General features: G+C 36.6%; 1 protein-coding gene across 4 annotated transcripts in view; it reads left to right on the top strand.

Annotated features, from left to right (window-relative positions):
* LOC145993787 (kynurenine/alpha-aminoadipate aminotransferase, mitochondrial-like) overlaps nucleotides 1–22,912 on the top strand; it is a 96,449-nt gene extending 73,537 nt beyond the window's left edge. For 3 of the 4 annotated variants that reach the window (XM_083129587.1, XM_083129588.1, XM_083129589.1), the window contains exons 5-10: nucleotides 1,481–1,612; nucleotides 2,783–2,926; nucleotides 10,533–10,712; nucleotides 13,284–13,410; nucleotides 15,968–16,176; nucleotides 20,346–21,580. In XM_083129587.1, coding sequence (XP_082985713.1) covers nucleotides 1,481–1,612; nucleotides 2,783–2,926; nucleotides 10,533–10,712; nucleotides 13,284–13,410; nucleotides 15,968–16,176; nucleotides 20,346–20,402 — 849 coding nt within the window. In that variant the 3' untranslated portion in view covers nucleotides 20,403–21,580. Of the gene's footprint in view, nucleotides 1–1,480; nucleotides 1,613–2,782; nucleotides 2,927–10,532; nucleotides 10,713–13,283; nucleotides 13,411–15,967; nucleotides 16,177–20,345; nucleotides 21,581–22,700 lie in introns of those variants that run through there. The other variant, XM_083129590.1, reaches the window with a different exon arrangement.

Raw genomic sequence — 22,912 nt, 5'->3', positions numbered from 1 at the left:
TATCGCCTACACATTCATCCCCATAAAAAGCCTTCATTCTCCAATGAATGTCAATTGGGTGCATATTTTCTGCCGTTAGAAACTCAATCACTTCACCCTACTTCAGGTGCACCGACATAGTATGATTACATGGTGCAGTTTCCCTTGCTATAGTTCAACACCCCCTGGCCATAGAAGTTTGAAACTTGCAATGGAGAAGTGGAAAAGTCTGATGAGTGCAATGCACAGTTGCTCAAAATCCAAAATGTGTTTACACTGTAACAAGAAAAATAGGAGGCATTACTTTTCAGCACACCCTCATACAAAAAGACAGAAAGCTTGTTATTTTTATAGTTAATAACAGAAATAAAGTTCAGCTAGTATTCTAAGGGTAAAATATTATGCTAGATTGTAAAAATTAGTGAAAAATGCAGGAACCAGTTCATGCTTTTTACATTTAAAGATTTTAGAAAGATATTTCTGTTTTGGGAATTGCTTATGGTTTGTTTGTTTAGCTGTAGCAGAACAAGAACATTCATACAGGTATTCTTGACAAAGTGGCTTATTATCTATATTACGTAAAATAAACAATGCTATGTGTAGGCTAAATTCCCTGAAATGTGTAAAATAAGTAAACCCTGTACAAAGCGCTTTGTCCTACCATGTGAAGGTATCTTGAAAACAGTGATACCATATGAACAAGAAAAGTGTTATGTACATTTTTTGTTTACACAAAATAATTTGTACTAAAGTTTATATTTGGCTTTACAGTAAATTATGTAACACAACACAAGCAGTATTCGTCTCAAGGAGTGATTTATCATGGTTGCACCATCTGTCGATATCTCAAATCTTGTCACCTGGCAGGGTATCATGTTGTGTACCCTGTGGCTCCAGATCTCCTAATCTATACTTTAGTGTTCAGTACCTTGGCCCAACGTAAAAACCACCTGTTGGCCCAATGTTGGAAACATGGCCAAAATTACTGTTGTCCAACAGTATGTTCATACATTTGGCCAACCATTTTTTGTACAGTTGGCCAAACGTTGAGCCAACCACTTTTGGTTACTTGGGCTTTGTCTCCAGGTAAAAGCGAACCCAGAATCCCTTCATTACAAGGCAACAACAAGGCAACATTAGCCGATATGATGTATGTGTGTGTGTGTGGGGGGGGGGTTGTTTTTTAAGCATAGATAATCTAATGAGGACTTGACCTCAGTTTAAAATGGGATCCAAAATACCTCAGGAAGCAAACCCAAAATCCCTTGATTACAAGGTGACAGCCTTGCCAATGCACAATTGTGAAAGTTCAACTACACTGTCAATGGGTCATAATCAATTCATGATAATTACCACTGTAGTTGCAGAATTATTTCATTCTATACTTGAAAATTCTTTACAGTCAAATGTTCCCACCACATTTTTACACAGTACTCTAGTTCGCTTTCAGAGTAGCATACATAGAAGTTTCAAATAATTTTTTTGTGGTTTTCATTCTTAGCTGGGTCCATTCAAACCACAATATATACCCATAAAAGAGGATTGTCATGGAATGTCTGCAGAACATCTAAGACGAGCACTTTCTTCCCAGTGGAAACCAGAAGATAAATTGAAGGTTAAAGGTGTTCCCAAGGTAGGTTTATGGAAAGTAAAACATGCTAAGATAAAATACTTCGAAGGAAATTCTTGCTACAAATACGAGATGTATCATGCAGAAAATTACTTAGTCTTACCTGCATAAAAAACCAGGATTGAAGCACAGCATGGAATACAACGTGAAATTATAAGTTCACAAAAGGACCATGGTCGTCTGCAGGATTTTTTCCAGGGAGGGGCAAGAAAGGTATTTTTTTCCCCAAAAATAGTGTTGTTCCCTAAAAAACATTGCTTAAATTTGAATTTATGGTGTTGATGCAATAATTAACACATATTATTGTGGCTAAAATGAAATTATATGTGTGAAATACATATTTTTTGTTTGACTTTCATTTTCTAGGGGGGCCACGGCCCCCCTTGCCCCCCCTTCCAGACGCCCATGAAAAGGACCATTCAATATTTCAGGGTATGTAATCCCTCTGATCATGACAAAGTAGAAATAATCACTAGAATTCTCTAGTAACTGCAAGGTTTCAGTTTGAGCGATTTCTTTTACCTTTATTCTTTCCTTCTTTTATCCTGACAATGGAGATGCTGTATCCTGAAAATGTTGATGCCAGCCAACACTTACCACCACCTCTCACCCCCACCACACGAGAAAAAGCCATCCTGTTCTCCCTAGTCTTCAGAGGCAAACGCCTCAACTCATACCCCTCATCCTGCCAAAAATACAACCTACGCCTGCACCAAGCCCTAATAAACTGTGGCTACCCCTCCACCCTTATCAAGAAACAAATCACCAGAGCCACCACCTCCCACACCCACACCAAACAATCCAAAACCAACCCTCCAGCTCTGATGACCCAATACCACCCTCACCTCATGAAAATCAAACACAGCCTACATTTCCTCCTTCACACTGATCCTGACACCAGGGATATCTTTCAGGACCAACGCAGAGAGTTGTCTTCCCTGACCCCCTCCCCCAACCTCAAAAACATCTTGGTCGAAAATACACCAACCTCCCCCACCCCAGACACTTCACCCCACAGGCGCAAGACCTGCCCCATATTCATCACCTCCCCCACCCTTCAACCTTATATACGCCCTCAACTTCCAAACCTTTTTATAATTAACTAATCATGGAGATTATTGAATGCAGGAGGTGATATATAATTAGCATGTGAATATGTTTTGTTGCTTTCAGCTGCTTTATATCAACCCAACAGGAAGTAACCCATCTGGCGTTAATGTTTCAAATGATAGAAAGAAAGAAATCTACAAAATAGCCTGTGAATATGATATGCTCATACTGGAAGATGATCCATACTATTTTCTGCATTTTGAAAAGGTAAGTTAATTTCTACATGCACAAAAAATCAACCTTCTTGAGCAATTAAAGTTAAGATTCACACAGCATGTGGTCATCTACCCTAGTAGGAAGAAAGTGCCACTAACAGAAGACATTATACTTTTCAGAAGTAATATGAAGGATGAATATGAAAAATTTAGAATGAAAAAAAGACACTAAACATCAGGAAAAATACAAAAATGTAAAAAAACTATTCAAGAAAGCCATAAAGAAGCATAAAGCAAATATTTTCAGTAAACAAATAAAAAACTCTGTAAATAAACACAAAGTTATTTGGAAAATTGTAAATAAGCACTGTGTATAAAACATAAACAATTCAATAAAAGTCATTAAGGATGACACTGAAGTTATTGACCCAAATGGCATACGTAACTTATTCAAGAAAGCCATAAAGAAGCATAAAGCAAATATTTTCAGTAAACAAATAAAAAATCTGTAAATAAACCCGAAGTTATTTGGAAAATTGTAAATAAGCACTGTGTATAAAACATAAACAATTCAATAAATGTCATTAAGGATGACACTGAAGTTATTGACCCAAATGGCATACATAACTTATTCAATGAATATTTTATTAACTTAACCAACACAAACGAGAGAATGAAAATGGCGACAACACACAAGAGATAATAACACACAAATATTTCTTAAACAGTATATATATCCCAGAAATAGGGTCTGATGAACTAATGAAAATCATAAGAGGTTTTTGAAAACAAAAAAATCTCACTGGCCTGATGAATGGTCAACTGAACTTAAATCCTGCTCAGAATCTATTATAGAATCCCTGCTGTATGCAGTCTACAATTCAATAAAAAGGGAATGGTGCATTACCGAAGGTTCTAGAAAAAAGGGACTAAAACAGACATTGAGAACTACAGACCCATCTCACTTTTTCAAAGATGTTTGAAAAAATTATATAAAAAAAAGATTACAAACTTTTGTAACAAATATAGCATCATAAACAGAAACCAGCATGGATTCCAGAAAGGGAAATCAATAAACACAGCTCTAGCAAAGTTAATAGATTACATAACAGAAATCTTAGAGAAACACGAAGTTGCAAACACTGTATATCTTTCCAAGGCATTCAATAGGGTCAAACAAGACTAGCTTATGGTCAAACTAAGCAACATAGAAATAAGAGGGACAACTTATGAAGTTATCTAATTCTATCGACAGGACAGAATGCAAATTACCCAAATAAGATACATCATACGTGGTACTTTAAGTCAGAAAGCAGGAAAGTGTGAATAGGTGTACCCGAAGGATCAATCCTGGGGCCCTTGCTCTTTATTCAGTACATAAACGATGTACCATGTAACGTTCTACTTGTCTAGATCTTAAAGGATAGCACGGTGCAGGTCCATGGGAGGATAGACACTAAGTTAGTAAAACTTAAAGTGTTATTTGTTTGAAGCTATTGATGCTTTTATAGCGTCACTTCAGGGTCCGTTAGAACCTCCTTGATAATGGAAATGTTGTGGGGTAAGATTACAGTAAAAATGTGGTTCGCAATCAGGTCTCGCTCTACAGCCCGCCAATATTACCAAGTTGCCCCAACTCAAGAAATACTCAATATACATGTAAAGCACAAAATTATCAATCAACAATCAACTACTTTACCCCACCAATGACGTTATGTTTTACTCAGTTTATAATTACTGTTATACGACATTCTAGTACTTTGTGGGATAATTACGACATAATTCAATATTTGTATTAACTGCAATTTATTCAACAATAACATGCATACGTACCCAAAATTTAACAAAAATCATGTCGATCTCGTACAAGAAATATGAAAGATTGTTTAGATTACTTCAACATATTCAATCAGTCTTTTATTACGTCATTAGCATAAACAATCAAACACTCAATATAAAATTGACCTAATACTCTACGTTTATTTTGCCCATCCAAAAATTTACTCACATCAACACTTAAATGGCAAACAATATGTGTGCCAACTATTTATTACTTTCACATGAACTCATCTGGAATCTTAGTACGTGCATGTACAGCAATTAATATCCAACATCAAATTACCCATACAATTACTCTCTCTATAAAACTACGTAGATGCTCTCCTTAAGCAAGGCAGGGGGGGGGGAGGTTGGGGAGGTGGTAGTTTAATCAAAATATTCCGCTTTTGAGGAAAATTAATCAGAGATTAGTAAAATTGTTACAACAGACACTTTCTTGTGAAATGCCTCCCTTTTGTGCACAAAGAGATAATGTTTAAATAAGTCGTGAATACAAACATATCTTTTTATGACTCATCCAGGTTAATCAAAACGTTTGGTAACTTTAGTTGCGTACACAGAAAATTAATTACTAGTGACACGATTATATGTCACTTTATAGTTCACGTAATTTATCTGCTATCTATGCCAAAAAAACACTTATGTAGTTATGTTTGTTTACTGAATTGTACATTGACTGGGATATAGTGAAAAGTTAGTACCTTTTACTAGACAACGGTGAGGCGGACGTAGCTTTTGGGAATCCCATGTACCCAATCTCACTTTTACATTGAATTTAATGACGCCTGTTCAAAATACTACTATTCACCACACTTGTCAGCACATTCCTGAAATGTAATAGAAGTGTTCTGCATTGTTGCCAGGTCGAATGGGCAGGGAGTTGAAGTCTCTAGGTATACAAGTTTCCGCTACCAAGCCTCTGCTCTCGGCAACAGGAATGCAGACCATTTTGACCTTGCAGGAACAGCGAAGCACCCCTTTCAAAAACCTCGTCGTTCTCACCTCGTCATGGTTGGCTTCAATGCCGATATAGACATCATGGTACGTTTGGAAACGTCTCAATGGCCGATTGAGTTTCCTTCATTCACAACCGTAGCTTAGTAAATACGTTTGCATTGAATGTGTGAAAATTTAACATGGACGAGTTCTTGGCACAATTCCGCTGCTCACATAAAACACACTCAATACTCCAACCATAGTATGGGTTCCTTCAGACGTTCCGTGTGCATTTTAAAGTACCGATCTTACTTCAATGCATGCCCCTCCCCCTTCATTTGAAGTTTACAAATAATGACAATATACTTCCTATAATCTATAAACCAATAACGTTTATTATAAATACTACAAGTATGACTAAAAATAACCAAATACACAAGAAGAAAAAAAATATTTGACAGGAAGAGCTCTCTAGTCTCGCAGAATTCATAGAAACATGCTCAATCCTTATACATTTTACAAGTAAATCTCATGATAGTGGAACTACAAACATAATAACTAGAATAAACTTTTTTCTTTTTTAATTTTTATTCTTATTTTAGTGATGCAATGCCAATGTACTGAATAATATTTTTTTCCATTCTTTGTTTAATAATGCAATGCCAATGTGTTTATTTTTATATTGTAATTTATTTATTTATTTAATTACATAATGATGAAGTGTGTATTACTCACTATCAAATATAAAAGAGTAAATACCTAAATAGTATCAAAAATTCAGAACTTACGTGAGTGAGTATAAATTTATCCAAACTACGTTTCGGAGGTCAATACTTCCTCCTTCTTCAGGTTCACACGAATATCTAGACACCAGTCATGGTGTCACGTAAAACGTATTATATAGGGATATATTTTGAAGGCTAGGGTAAAAATCACTTATAAAAACCCTTGTTTCTGATAAGGTAAAAGTTCCTGTGTTCCTAAAAAGCCCATATTAAAAAAATTAAAAGGTTTAAAAGCAGGTCCACTGAAGCGGCCCAGGAATCCCATCCAGCAGTGAGGCAAAGCTTGTGGGCAACAGTCTCCATACGCAGAGTTTACAGTGTTCCAATATGGGATGACACCATGACATAAACAAGAACATAACTAAGAAAATCAATCAGAAATATGAATGATATACATTATACATTTAATAACAATCGTGAAAAGAATTTAATTATTAGATTATAGAGACAAAGGAAACACAGAGGCAATACAATAAAAATGACACTGAACTGTTGTATATAACCCTACAAGCTGAATGAAAACAAAAATTCTATGAACAAAACAAAACATACGAGGGTCACTATTTATATTTTGAGCCTAACAATGAAAAAACAGGAATTTGGCATTGAAAACTGCTTTATTGTTTTTCGAAGTATTCTCCTTTATGGTCAATACACTTTTGCATTTGTTCGAACCATTTGTCAAAGCAGTTTTTCCAATCTTCTTGAGACACCTCCATAATATGGTTTTTGAACGCATCAACGGCATCTTCCGCCGATGAAAATCGTTGTCCACGCAATTTATTCTTGACATTCGGGAACAAGAAGAAGTCATTGGGTGCCAAATCAGGACTGTACGCGAATGACCCATCAATTCGATTTTTTGACTGTTCATAAAGTCTGTTGTTAGACGAGATGTGTGACAGCTGGCATTGTCTTGATGAGGAATGATCCGATGGCGTTTGTTTGTTTTCCGTATTTGACCGAAGACCTCTGGCAAACAAATTGTTGTGTACCATTCAGAGTTGACCGTTCTACGTTCCTCTAAAGGCACCGTTGCCACATTACCAGTTTTCCTGACAAAACAGGCGACCATTTGTTTCGATGTGCTTCGAGCGCGAACAATTTTTGTTGGATTGGGTTCATCTTGAAACACCCATACAGTCGACTGCTGTTTACGTTCCAGCTTATATGCATATATCCATGATTTCGTCACCTGTTACAATCTTATATACGTCTTTTGAAGCACCACGATTGTATTTATTGAGCATTTGTTTGCACCAATTGACGCGAGCATCTTTTTGAGTTTTTGTCAAATTGTGTGGGATCCAAGGAGAACATACCTTTCTCACAGCTAAATGATCATGTAATATTTTATACATGCTGGTGGAACGAATGCCTATGGTTGCCTCAATCTGACAGTATGTCACATGACAGTCTTGCAGTATTAGGTTTTGCACAGCATCAATGTTTTCTTGAACAACAACTGATTTTGGATGACCTTCGCGAATCTCGTCGGTGAGCGAATGGAGGCCACGATTAAATTCGTTATAGCAGCGTTTCGCAGTGGCAAAGGATGGGGCTTCATCGCCAAATGTGGAAGTAAGTTGATCGATGCACTCTTGTCTTGATAATCCACGTCGAAAATCGTAAAAAATCATCGCACGAAAATGTTCACAAGTTAATTCCATTTTATTGTTGTCGCGCAATCTCCAAGGCAACATAAAAAACACAAATGAAGCTATTGACAAAACATTTGAAGTACGTTATGGTCAATAATGCCAGAAGATTCCGTGCAAACGTCAAATCGCGCCTAACTTCAATCAGTGTTGCCAAGGCTCAAATATAAATAGTGACCCTCGTACAAAAAATTAGTCTTAGAAACTTAATTAAATAACTTGCACATTCTCCTCATGGGTTCAGCTTCGGTCATTTTGGTTCTTCCAACGGGATTTGAAACAGGTCAGTTCTTGGCCTTAACATACTGTTTGGTACGTAAAAATTTAAATTTGACAGCAGATGAGAAGAATCTATTATCTAATAAGTTTGGAGAGGAAAGTTAATTGACTTATTTGCCTCCTTTCGTCGAGTGATGAAATATTAAAGATTTCGCGTAATAAGTTGCTAGGAATGAGTTTCGGATATGTACCACCAAGTGCAAATAGTAGATATCTGAGGAATTTATTTTGAAGTTTCTCTAATTGTTTTGATATGTTTCTTGAATTGCGGGTTCCAAACAAGAGATGCATATTAAGAGTTTAGATCTGATGAGCGTATAATACAGCAATATAAATGTTTCCTTTTTTCTAAATTATTTACCCATTCTCATTATAAATCCCCAATTTCTGTGAGCTTCACTTAGAATGCAGGCAATGTGTAGTTGGAATGTTAACTTGTGGTCAAAAGTGACCCCTAGGTCGGTAACGATTCTCACTTTGTACTAACATATTAAAAATAGTGACTGAATGTTGAATAAGGTGTCTGTTGTGGGTGAATGATACGTGTTTACATTTCTTTAAGTTCAGGCTGACTTTATTAATTTCACACCACTCAAGCAAGTTACCCAGCTCTTCTTGTAACACTGTACAGTCACCAGCATTTACAATATTTTTATATATTTTAACATTGTCAGCAAAGATGAATGTTTCAGATTTCGTGAGTAGCTCTGGCAAATCATTTATAAGAATTAAGTATATCAAGGAACCAAGGTTTGACCCCTGTGGGACTCCTGAACTGGCCATGTATTCAGTTGATCTGCAGCCTTGATACATGACACATTGTCGGCAGTTCTGCAGGTAGGAAGAGAAAAGGGTTTTAAGTGGAGGATAAAGGCTATTGTTGGCTAATTTCTGTATTAACCTTTACGCCACCGGGCGGGTTTGCGGAATGTAACCCCTGATTCGCCAAGGCTTTTCCTCGCGATTTTTAAACGTTTACACTTATTTCGGAAAAACGTTATAACTCGTAGACTATTGGACCAATTTGCTTCGGGTAAGTTTTGTTTTGAAGCTAAGACACCAGGGCATGCAACTGTGTACAATTCAGAACGCCAAAGTGAAAAAGACTGGGTGGGGTGGGCCGTGCCCCCCAAATTTCCATGAAAAAAGAATAAAAATCTGGACTTCGCCCCATCTTTCCCCACTCCTATGGGAAAAGGATGCAAACTGATTGGGGGAAGGAATGGGTTTAATATGGACATATATATGTTTGTATATTATCTGCTCAAAGAGTTTTGCTGGTACTGATAATTTTGCAATAGGCCTGTCGTTACATATGTCTGCCTTGTCAGCGGCTTTGGGAATCGGCCAGATTTCAAATGTTTTCCACATTGATGTAAATCTCGAAGTAATAATAGCCAAGTTGAAAAGGGTGTGAAGAGGGTACTTAAGAATTTTCGAACATCCTTTAATTACATAAGGGGGGTTGAGTCAGGACCGGCAGATTTTTTTAGATTTAAGTTTTTTGATTGCTTGCTCAATTTCATTTAGTGATATTTCAGTGATATTTAAGATACTAGGAATTGAGTTCATGTTTACATTCAGATGTGGATTTTTGTAGGATGATGTTTCTTTGGAGTATACGGATTCAAAATACTTTGCAGAGAGATCTTGGATACTTTCATTATCGTCAATGGTTTTATCATTATACCTAGTTGGCTGCACAGGTGGATTTTTTGTTTGATTTTTAATGAGAGACCAAAACTGAATAGTATCGTGAGCAAGATTAATTTCTGAAATTTCAAGATAATTTTGGTAAGCTTTACTGATCTCCCATTTTAATTTCGTTCTTAAAGTTTTATACTTAATTTTGTGATGTTTCATTGTTTCCATTTTTTGTGGTGACGTGATTTTGCTATTAGATTTTTAATAATTTCCCGCATGAACCAACATGGGTAAGATTTGTAATGTAATGGAATGATGTATTTTTCTGTTTTTAGTTTGGTGTAATGATGCAATAACTAAATACTATTTCGTATCTTGACGTTTTCCATGGCCCTTTTAAACAAGGGTCTACGGAAGAAAATAAAAATTCAAATCATTGTAATCGCTTATTAGAAAATTATGTTTATGCTAAGTTGCCATATAGCTGTACATACATGTGTGACTAATTTCATTTCAGGAAAACCCACAAAGCTTCCTCTCATTAGACACTGAGGGTCGAGTCATTCGGTTTGACTCCTTTTCCAAAGTACTCAGCTCAGGACTTCGTTTGGGATTTGTTACGGGACCAAAACCTATCATCCAGAATTTGGAACTGCATGTTCAAGCGTCAATATTACATGCGTCATCCTTTTCACAGGTAATGAGATACGCTGTTTCTTATCTAGGTAATTACGAGGGTCATTCAAAAATTAAGTTTCAATATGTTGTAATATTTTTGTTTGGTAATATATACATGAAAACTCTACATGTCTAGATAACTACATACCTGTACTACTTTTCAACATAATCGCCTTGTACATTGAGGCATTTGTCCCAACGCTGCACCAGCTTATCGAAGCCCTGTGCAAAAGAAGTCCAGGTTCAAGCCTTGCAACACTCCTATTTCGCAAGTCCTCATGGATGATGTTGTAGACGGTCCCAAGGGAAATGTTCAACGTGTTCGCCACCTCACGAACCTTGATTCTTGTGTTCGCCCGGATCAGTTCACTTTCACGATGTTCTCATCAGTGGAGACAGTTGAAGGATGACCGGATCAAACTTAATCAAAAATCCCTAGTCTGCCTTCGGTGAACATGTTGCACCACCTTCTGACCATCTGCACAGACATTACAGTGTCACCGTACACAGCAACCAGCTTCCTGTGAATGTCAAGCCATTTGCCCATTTGTACCTAATTACGGCACCCACTTCTTCCTGACACCAACTGTCCAATACACGTGCACCTGCCATGCTGCCCTCCTCTCTAGTGGCGTGAGCCTGGCGTTTCACGATGTTCCGTTGTTTCCTCCCCCTCTGCGCATGCACCTTCACATCTGCGGGAGAAATGCCTATCGTTCCTTGAAGGCGACAGAGTTTGTCAACCATGTGCATAGTGTTACTCAATTATTTTTGTAACAAATTTTATGGCACAAGGAAACTTATTTATTGAACGACCCTCATATAATCTTCATTTAATGGCCATGTAGCAAATTGTGGATATTTTCCAGTTGCAGTATAATGCATATTCAAAGCAAAACATCGGGATGCAGGAGATAATTATGAATAAAAATAGTCTCATTCCAATTTTGTCTGGTTTTTAATAGGTATTGTCTTTTTAAGAAATGTTATTTCGATGGTCACACTTGCTGTTTTGATTCGTGTGAATGACGTAACATAAATATGATTCAGGTATGTTTTATTATAATTTATATGCATTGCATATACTGTAATTTAGTAGTTTAGTCATTGTATTCATACACACTGTTCCAGTTTACTTTTATTCCAAACATTTAAACACATTTTGGATGCTTCCTTCATCACACATTTATATGTAGTTTTGGATTTTTTACAAAATAAATAATAATATAATTGTACACAAGGTAAAGAAGACACATGTAAGTTTATATACAGTACATTGATATGGGAAAAACTGCAGAAGTATTCCCAAATAAGAAAATAAGCAAACAGTAACATAAATTTAACCAAAATTTTAAAGAAACAGACAGTAATGTTACATTGTTGGAGCCTACTGAGTGAATTGACTGCCAAATTTTAATTTCCTACAAAAGTTCCTAAGATGCAGCAGTATTGTAATCTAAATGAATTTTACCGAATTCTTACAATGACAAAAACATACCAGTGATAGTGATATTATTTCAGTGTGATTCAAGTGTATAGTTCTACATGTCAGTACAAACTACAAAACAGTGCCGTTGACCAAAATTTACAACACAGTCGATAGAGAGCCGTGGTAGCTCAGTCGTTAGGGCATCTGGTCACCATGTTGAGAGACCCAGGTTCGATCCCTGGTGGGAGGGAACCGGGATTTTTTCCACCTGTTCCAAGTGGCTCGGGCACCCACCCAGCATCATATAAAGTAGGTACCTGGAGGAAACTGGGGGGTAAAGGCCAGGAGAATGGTGCTGGTCGCATCACCCCCACTTTCGACCATGATCAAGAAAGTGTGGGGCCCTAAATCCACTCCCCACCATGTCATGGTGCAAAACACGGGAGCAGGCACGTATCTAGAAATATATTTTGGGGAGGGTGGGTCCGAACCAAGTGTCTCAAAATAATAATAAATTAAAATATTCAAATTAATTAATATAATATTTTTATTACATGAATAGGTAACAAGACTGTATTAGAATAGTGATATAACAGCACGTATTCATTATCTAGCTGACGTACAGTTACGGTCGGCAAAATTTGTAAAAAATACTGCCCTGGCAAGAAAATTAATGTCGAATAGATAACTAATTGAATATTTATTGAATATCTAAGAAGGATGTTAGATCTAGTTGACAAGAGGTAAAGTTCCTGGCAATATTTTATGCATATTATTATAAGTAGTAATAAATCTTGCATAAATCTTCTTTGGTACTGTCATTCAAAGAAGTATATTTTTAATATTTGACTTTAGTAATATTATTATTTCACTATTTTCATTGTTTAATTTTAGTACTTAGTAAATCTTTCGGGGGGTCCAGACCCCTTGGATCCCCCTAAATACATCCTTACACGGGGGAGTACTTTCTTTACTTTTACTTTTTACTTTACTGTTGATACGGTCAAGAAGAAGACAGTTTAGATTGAAAATCTTATCAAACTTTAAATATAAATTGTAGTTTCTTGACCTTTCCGATGGGATTAAATTTGGTAATGGGTTAACCCAATAATTAAACAAAGCTGTGCACTTTACTCAGAATTATTTCTTTCTGTCTCTTAGGCTTTGGTGAATCAAATATTTGAACACTGGGGAGTCGACAAGCTAATGGATCACTTTAAGCATGTTCAGGACTTTTATGCAGGAAAGAGGGACATAATGGTGAAACTAGCAGAAAAACACTTAAAAGGTATGCATGTAACTGCAAGTTTTAAAATGTTGCCATATTAGCGGAACAGCGGTGATAAGTTTCAGCATTGGCAATATTCAAATCTACTTACTTTCTATATACTGTCAGAATATTAAAAGAAAAAAAATCATTATGTTCTTACACAGTAATGAAAAAATATATGCATGGGTAAAAATGGTACAGCATTCTCCCGCATGTTGCAACCATATCAATGTCATCGGTGGTGTGGAAGTAGAGGATTCACACATTCACGAGGTCCATATTTACCTCTCAGGTACTCATTCATTAGAGGCTGGGTAAACCTGAGGCTCAGAGGCACTGTCGACAAGTTTTTCCCATGGGCAAGCAAGGTACTTTTTTTTTCAAGGGGGGACAAAGGAGGCACATGTTCCCCCTTAATAGTGATGGCTCTTCTAAAAACACTATTTCAGTCTGAAATTGTGTGCGAAATATATAATTTTTAGGTGGACATTCATTTTCCAGGGGGGGGGGCATGGTCCTCCCTTGCCCCCCTTCCGGATGTCCATGGTAATAACTGAATACAGTCTAGCTTTGAGTTTTGTTTTAGATCCACTTTTATGCACAGATCGACAAAATTGTGACTGGATCTAAAGTTTAAAGTGGTATCAGAGACACTGTGTGTCACAACCAGTTATCGAACCCAAGACCCCATGATTACAAGGCAAATATAATCTTGCGGAAAAACTGTACTGTAAACATTTCTACAAAATTAGACTCGATCATGGAACTTTCACGACAAAGGTTCAACCCTTGAGAAGATACTTGTGAAATGATTTCAAACTCTGAAGATTAAAAATGTTTAGTCATTTCATTTGAACAGGAGTGTACAACTCTAGTTGTAAAAATAAAAATATTTTCTAGTTTGTTAATTGTATGCTTCTTTTCTATTTCTCTAGGTTAACCACGATTATGAGGAATAATGAAATAACCGAAGTAACTAAAAGTGGTTGGCCCAACGTTGGGCCAACTGTACTGAAAATGGTTGGCCCAACGTAAAAACATACCATTGGGCAATGGTAATTTTGGCTCTGGTTCCAACGTATGGTTTTATGTTAGGCCAACATATGGTTTTACGTTAGCCCAACATACTGAAAAGTAAATAATGCATAGGTTTGTCTTCTGATATATACATAATTTATTGGGAGGCCAAAGGTGAACAATAGTACAAATTATTTATGAAAATAAAAACAATACACAGCACTTTCTGAATAATTGTTTTCAAGGTACCATACCTTCAAGAGATAGCACAGAAACTTTCTAGTGTTTACTTAATTTTCCACCTTTCATGGAATTCAGTCTGCACCTAACATTGTTTAACCACCTTCACAATAAACATGTAAGAATGTTCTTGTTCTACTAAAGCTAAAAAGACAAACAATAAGCAATTACCAATACATCTTTTATGCATGGCAACTGACAAAGGACTGATGAGTGACTGCAAATTAAAAATATATTTTACTTTCATTAAAAATATATTATATTTCCAGTATGTGCTGTGACTGAAATATTAAAAAAGAAACACTGTTACGTGTCACTTATTTTACACTAGAATTTACAGCATTCTCCTGAAAGTTGTCTTAGCATTAAAAAGTTGTTTTTAAAACTGATTTTGACTCACTTTTCCATGGTTGGGCAAATGTTGGCAACCACCGTTGGCCGAACGTCAATTTGCCAACTAACGTAAAGCCAACCTTTCCCATGCAAAAACTGACGTTGGCCCAATGGTTGTGGTTACTTGGGAAGTGAGGTAGTAAATATAGACATCCATGCTTTACCCAGGATTCAAATTTAGGATATTTGCTCTGTAGAGCACTACACCAAACCTTTACTACAGAGGCTGACTACAGATTATGACAGCATGTGGTAACATGGCCAATAGGAAAAGAATTTCAGTGTTTAATGATAGCATGCATGTATGTAGAAATATATTCGGGAGGAGTCCAAACCAATTGTATAACAAATAATAAATATAAAGGTTTGTAATTAAGGAATTAATATAATTAATAGCTAAATGGTAAATTAATTAATATTGTTATTGCATGAATAGGCAAAAAGACAGCATAAGAATAGATATATAATAGAACACATTTATTATCTAGCTTACATGTAGTTAAATCACAAAAATAATAATAACAATTGTTGTGGCAATGAATTTATTGTAAAAAATCAAATATTTCTTGAATAACAGAAAATGATTTTATGTCCAGTTGATGAAAAGTAAAGTTCCTGATTAATATTTTTTGCATAAGTAGCATTGAGCATAAAATCTAAATTGGGTACTTATTCAAAACCATATGATCCCAATCTAACCCTTGCCTTTGTGTACACAACAGATGTTAAACAAGTATATTTTGATTATATAATTTAAGTAACCTACTTGATAAGTCTCTAAATATGTCCTTGTGTGATAACGATTCTAATAGTTGTGTCATTTCTACAACTTTGAAACTGCAATTTACAGGTGTTTGATGTCATTTAATTTTCTTTTAGATGTGAAACATATGTTGTTGTTTTTTTGTTGTTTTTTTCCTTCAAGGTTTGGCAGAATGGAATGTTCCCGCTGGTGGCATGTTTTTATGGATGAAAATAAATGGAGTCAAGGATGTGTATGACATGATAATGGAGAGGGGGCTCAAGAATAATATAATGTGTGTGCCAGGCCATGGTTTCATGATAGATCCTGAAAAGCCATGTCAATTTGTTAGAGCGTCGTTCTCCACTGCCAATGAAGAAGAAATCGATCGAGTAAGCAAAGTTATTTTGTGTAGCATACAATTTGAACATTATGGCATCCGTTACAGTGGGAGCTACTTTTAGAATCCATAGGGTTTGTCAGGCTTAGTCGATTTTAAGGGACAGTCCCTTATTTAAGTAACATGGCCTGCACGTTGATTATCCTGTATTCCAAAATTACATTTTCCTTGGCTGTATCTATATTTCTGAACATCTAGATCATTAACTTTTCTTTCACCAGTGCATTGTAGGACAGATATTAATTCCAAATCTGCTTTCCCACTTGTTTGTGACCCCTGCTGGAAATTTCTACTGTTTTCAGTAGACATAATATACTGTTATCAACTGTACTCTACTGTGTGTGTCTTGGAAATCTACTGAAACTCAACTGTGCATGTACAGTAGAAGAAATACAAGTTGTGAAATATTCTCTTTAGTATTACACTATGTGGAAGAAAGTCATTGGACACCACATGTCAGCGGATATAGATCGACCACAAGGAAAAAACCTTGGGACAAAAAGTCCCCGCGCAGCTTTCCCTTCTTTCCTCCACCTCGGGCCATAAGGAAGCATGGTCCACTCTCTCCCTCCCCTTCTCGTGGGAATATGGTGTACAGGAGTCGCGGATCTGCGCAGGTTGTTTTGTTTGTGGTTCCACTATACCATCAGTTTTCTTGCAATCAATAGGAGGTTGTCCGCCTTTGGCAGCGATAACAGCAGCTAGACAGCATGGTAAACTGGCCACAAGGTCATGTAGTACACCGAGTGGGATATTCCACCGTTCCTCCTGCAGTGTAGTCACCAACCCTGGAAGTGTAGAAGGGCGAGGCGATAGCGACCTCAGTTGGAGCTCCAGTTTGTCCCATAGATGTTCGATGGGGTTGAGGTCAGGGCTCTGAGCAGGCCAATCCAGTCGGGTGACATTATTTTCTGCCATACCACTCCGTCGTAGCCCTGGAAACATGACAAGTCAAATTATCGTCCTGTAACACACATTCTTCGTTTCCATGGAAACGCCACAATGTGGGAAGCATGGAGTTGTTGAGAATATCTTGGTAGGACGCAGATGTCATTTGGCCATACACCGGTACCAGTGGACTCACGCCATGCTAGCTGAAACAACCCCAGAACATTATGCCGCCACCACCATATTTCACTGTGGGCACTACACACTCGGGTAACAGATGTTTTCTGGGTAATTGCCATACCCACACTCTCCCATCTGATTGAAACAGTGTGAAGCGTGATTCATCACTCCATAGGACCTTCTGCCATTGCTCCACCATCCAGTTTCTCCGCTCATTACACCAGCGTAGTCCCTGCCGTTTCTTGTTTTTTGTTATCAGGTGTTTGTGGGCAGCGGCTCGACCATGATAACCGAGCGCATGGGCCTCCTTGTGAAGTGTCTTGGTTGAAACAGTCAAATTGGTCGCACTTTGAAACTATTCTGCAATCGAATGCATCGGATGGGTCCTGTTTTTCCGAATCTCCCTCTTCAGCACTCTCCTGTCCCGGTCGTTCAATTTCGTGGTGCATTGCTGCAGTGTCCCTTTTCCTTCCACTTCTTGATGACGAAGGCATAATGTTCTGGGGTTGTTTAGGGACCTGTCGGGCATCAGGTATGCTACGTCTACTCATGTCTCTTATGGAACAGCCTACTATGATCCCTCTTTCAAACATGCTGAGCTCTTTCCTTTCCGTCATTTTATCAGTGAATGATCTGAGAAGCCTCGTGCTGCCGTATATATACCCATCTGTACTCTCTTTTCCATGAGGAGTTCGTTTCAGAGTTGAAACCGGTGTGTCGAATGACTTTCTTCCACATAGTGTACACGTAATATTGTATACAGTGTATGTAACTCAACATGTTGGCTGTAAATATAAGTTTCCATTCCTCCTGATATACAATTTGTTTCTATATCTATTTGAAAATCTAAACATAGTAGATGTTTCAAAACACCTATAGACCTACTGAAAACAGTTCAGAAGAAAAATTACAAGTGAAAATATCTTATTTAGTATTATATTTAGGATCAAGAAAGTGTGGGGCGTTACCCCCACACCCCCTATACGCCTTCATGGCGTGGTGCTATGCACAGGGGAACACTTTACCTTTTTTTTTTTTTTTTGTAGTGCTTTTAGTTTAAAATGGTGGCTATAAGTATTACATTTCATTCATCCTTATTAACAATTTTTATTTATATCTATTTGAAAATCTGAACACAGTACATGTTTCAAAACACCTATAGATGTACTGAAAAGAGTAGACAAAATTTTCAGCAGGTATGCACTCCTTCTGCTTTCTTCCAGTGAGCCTGGTGCATGGTTCTGTTCTATGTTTTTCAAGGTGAGTGGTAAACATAGTCTTCTGATACAACTGTGTATATTTCGTAAGTCGTAGTTGGAGGAAGAAAATTTTCACCTGTCGTTTAAGGATAGTGGGATAATAAATATACAGCAGGTTGCAAATACTGCAACAAAGAAATGGCAATAGCACATGGTCATCACAGTGATGTAATGCAGAATGCTCAATTATGTTGTGAAGTTGAAAAAGTTAATAGAAATGTTTAGTATGTATACATGCTTCTCTTTATTTTAAACTTGTGATTTTGTCCCTTATTTTAAACTGCTAATTGTGATTTTCTCCCTTATTTTCACCTTCTGATTGGGATTTTTCCCTTATTTTCAACTGCTAATTGTGATTTTGTCCCTTACTTTCAACTGCAAATTGTGATTTTGACCCTTATTTTCACCTTGTAACTGTGATTTTGACCCTTATTTTCAACTTGTGATTGTGATTTTTTTTCCCTTATTTTCAACTGCTAATTGTGATTTTGTCCCTTACTTTCAACTGCTAATTGTGATTTTGACCCTTATTTTTACTGTGTGACTGTGATTTTGACCCTTATTTTCAACTTGTGGCTGTGATTTTGACCCTTATTTTCAACTTGTGATTATGATTTTAACCCTTATTTTCACCTTGTGATTTTGTCATATTTTCATCTTGTGATTGTGATTTTGACCCTTATTTTCACCTTGTGAGTGTGATTTTGACCCTTATTTTAACCATGTGATTGTGATTTTGTCCCTTATTTTCAACTGTTAATTGTGATTTCGACCCTTATTTTCACCTCGTGATTGTGATTTTTACCCTTATTTTTAACTTGTGATTGTGATTTTGTCCCTGTTTTTCAACTGCTAATTGTGATTTTGTCCCTTATTTTCACCTTGTGATGGTGATTTTCTCTCTTATTTTCAACTTGCGATTGTGATTTTGTCCCTTATTTTCAACTTGTGAATATGATTTTGTTCCTTATTTACTTTTTGACCATGTGGCAACCCTTAAAATTCATGTTGTCTCAGTGGGTGAGCACAATCAGTAGTCAACGCATGATCTAGCTACGGAGGTTACAGGTTCAAGTCATAACCTGAGTATCATTAAGAGTGTGCCTTCCTCAATGTCACCTAATCATCATTCATATTTTTTTCCAACTTTACATTGCTTTTCTGCCTTGTGACATTGAGAACGAACAATGACTAGATGGAATCGATGAAGGGCACTTGCGAAAGTACACTAATGTCCATGCCAAAATTCAAACCTTGGGCTCATACGGGACAAAATTATGATTTCCAGGACTCAACATGCTCGGTCTCTGAGATGCCTAACAGGGTCTTGTTACATACCAATTATTCAATGTGATTTCCAGAAGATTTATAACATGCCAAGGATGATCACACACAAAGTAATTAAAATAATAAAAAACTGACCCATAATGATATTACCACAGTCTGATATAAAAATTGCAAATATATTATTCATAATGTAAATGAACTTTCTTCATGGTAATTTTTGGGAGAAAGCAATATAAAATAAGAAACAGGAAAATACAACAGTCCATTATACATTGTGAATTTATACATGGAAAATGTTACATCTTTTAAATATGGAGAAACTAGTACTCACTTTTATCCACGAAGCTGTTTTTTCTTCTTTTTCGATTAATTTCAGTGGCCACCAGCAAGTTCCAACGAGGATGGTGGCAGTGGACACTGAAATTAATCGAAAAAGAAGAAAAAACAGCTTCGCGGATAAAAGTGAGTACTAGTTTCTCCGTTTTTATATACTACCGCGTCTCTCTTTTCCCAATTATGAATTACATCTTTTAATTTTATTTTTCAGGGTTTTGCATGCCTAGCAAGACTTATTAAGGAGGAACAGTTGCGGAATAAAGCATAGCATACTGCTGAGAGGTATGTTAACAAAAATAGTCATCAATAAAGCAAAATAAAAGACAATCTGAAAATTAATAATCATAAGGAAATTGTACTGAAGGCATATATAATGTTGTTTGTATTTCTTGGTGATGATAATGATGTGATATTTGTATGAATACTTGTATAAATTGTCAGTCTGTTAGAAGTATAATAGACAGTACTCTTGTCAGATATGTTTCAATGTCAAGTACAGTTCTGGGATTCACTGTTCAATTTCTAAAGCCCTGAATGATATTTAACCTATGGAAGTAAAACGTACATCGACTATTTATGTCATAACTGCTTTATATTAGCCAGAATTTTTTGTCCTTTTAAAGTCATTAGATTTTACTTGTGATCACTGTTTGCCCATTTTATATACTCCCCACTTTATTTTTATTGTCTATTATCTACAAGTTTTCTGATGGACATTATGAATCAAGGTTTTGTGATATGTTTTACAAAAATGTATACAGTGGTGCCTCGCATAATGAACATAATCCATTCCAGGACAGCATTCGTTACACAAATCATTTATGTGTGCTGCGTGCACTGTTGCCTGTAGGTTACTATAGGAATAATTTTTGATTCATTCCCAAACCTGGTCCGAGATTGTGAAGCATCGTAAAAAAATTGCAAGGAATATCAAAAACACCACCACAATGCTGGAAATGCTAGGAATTTACTGATTTATAGTTATAGAAAATACAGTTCATAACAATACAGTTACAAAAAAGTACATACACTACAGTATGTACATATGTATAGAGTTGCTCATTGACAGTTACTTCAGGGTCCATCTTTCTTTCAGTGCGTTTACAACAATCATTTTTTTACATGAATTGTAACCAATAATAAAGCACACCTGCTGAAAGGTTAATCATGACAATATTCACGTGTGGTCCATAATTTGGGACATTTTCCACTAAATGCACATGTTTGTTACGTGGGGCATTATTGTGCCAGGCATCACTGTATTTGTACACATGTGCCTAAACATTTACATCAAAATAGTACACATGAAATAACTGTAAAGTATTATGTTGTTATGTTCCAGCTGTGCAATAATGTAATTATGCAATACTGCATAGAATGAATCGTGTATAACAGTGGCCTTACTATATTGTTACAATTTGAGAATAAAAGATTTATTTTGTTGAATCCCATGTGTATTATTTTTAGGGCTGAGCCGATACCACTTTGAACCGATGTTGATACTTTTACCGATTATCTCCGATACCGATACTTTAAAATTCTATTAATTAAAACTTGTTAAAATATTGATGAATAATAGTGTGGAAGTATTCTTCTCTAACTATATGCATTAAAATATTCAAGAATTACATCAGAATATTGTAATACATGTTATGTACTCACAAAAACCAAAATTTGTCCAAAATAAGAAATAAAGTTTGAATTTTGCATAATTCCAAGAATTAGACTCCGCGAAATCATTGCGTGGCATTTTTGCAGACCCTGTGAAAGAAAAAAATTTCGGAAAAGTGTAAATAAATTACGATGAATACAGCCACGGTAGCTCAGTCATTAGGGCATCTGACTACCATGCAAGAGGCCTGTGGGCGATCCCAGGCAAGTTAGAACTGGGATTTTTCCACTGTTCAAACGGCTGCGGCACCCACCCCAGCATCGTATGAAGTGGGTACCTGGAGGAAACTCTGGGGGATGGTGCTGATCACATCACCCCAACCTTTGGCTGTGATCAAGAAAGTGTGTGGCCCTAACTCCATACCCCCTATATGCCTTCATGGCACTTTACTTTTTTTTGCCGATAACATACTGCATCGTTATTGGTATTGGCTCACCCCCAACTACTTTATAACAGTATTATATGGTTGAGGAATTGTAATTGTAATGAGATGTTATTCCACTTTGCTCTTTTTACATCTCAAGGTTAATTGTGATGTTGTGTGCAATTGTAAATTGATTGGGTATTCATGTCTTGTTAGTAGCTCAAGTTCATGTGATAATCACTGAAACACAGACTTACAAAGCACTATAGTGCAGTTTGCACACATTAGTGCCTTGCTTTGAACGTGAAATTTCTCATTCTTACTTGACAGAACATGTACCATTGCATGAAATTTTAATCCACATAGGTGATTTGCTAGATCCTTCACTGGTGGCAGATGCCTACCAGTCAAGAAAGTATAGAAATCAACAGGTAGGTCAAGAAGTCAAGGAATTATACTTCTGGTCAAGAATTTTTGTTATCACAATGATCGATTGAGTTTATTTTACTTCGCTTTTCTGTCACTTTTGGCTATCATCATGATGAGGATGAACAGTGATGAAATGGATGAAGGGCAATCACAAACACACAGGGACGACGCAGCACGAGCCCCATAGATTGTACTGGCTGTTACTCCAGATGACAGAACCTCACTATTCTGCAAAATCCAATCCAGGGTGTACTACGTGGAAGGGGAAGATTGACATTTGGGTGTGTCTTTGGAAAGGGAGTTCTTTGTTTCT

This window comes from Lepisma saccharinum, chromosome 10 (genome assembly GCF_977018435.1).
Source record: "Lepisma saccharinum chromosome 10, izLepSacc3.1, whole genome shotgun sequence".
NCBI lineage: Eukaryota > Metazoa > Arthropoda > Insecta > Zygentoma > Lepismatidae > Lepisma > Lepisma saccharinum.
The sequence above is the reverse complement of the archived record's forward strand: the minus strand, read 5'-3'. Positions and strand labels throughout refer to the sequence as shown.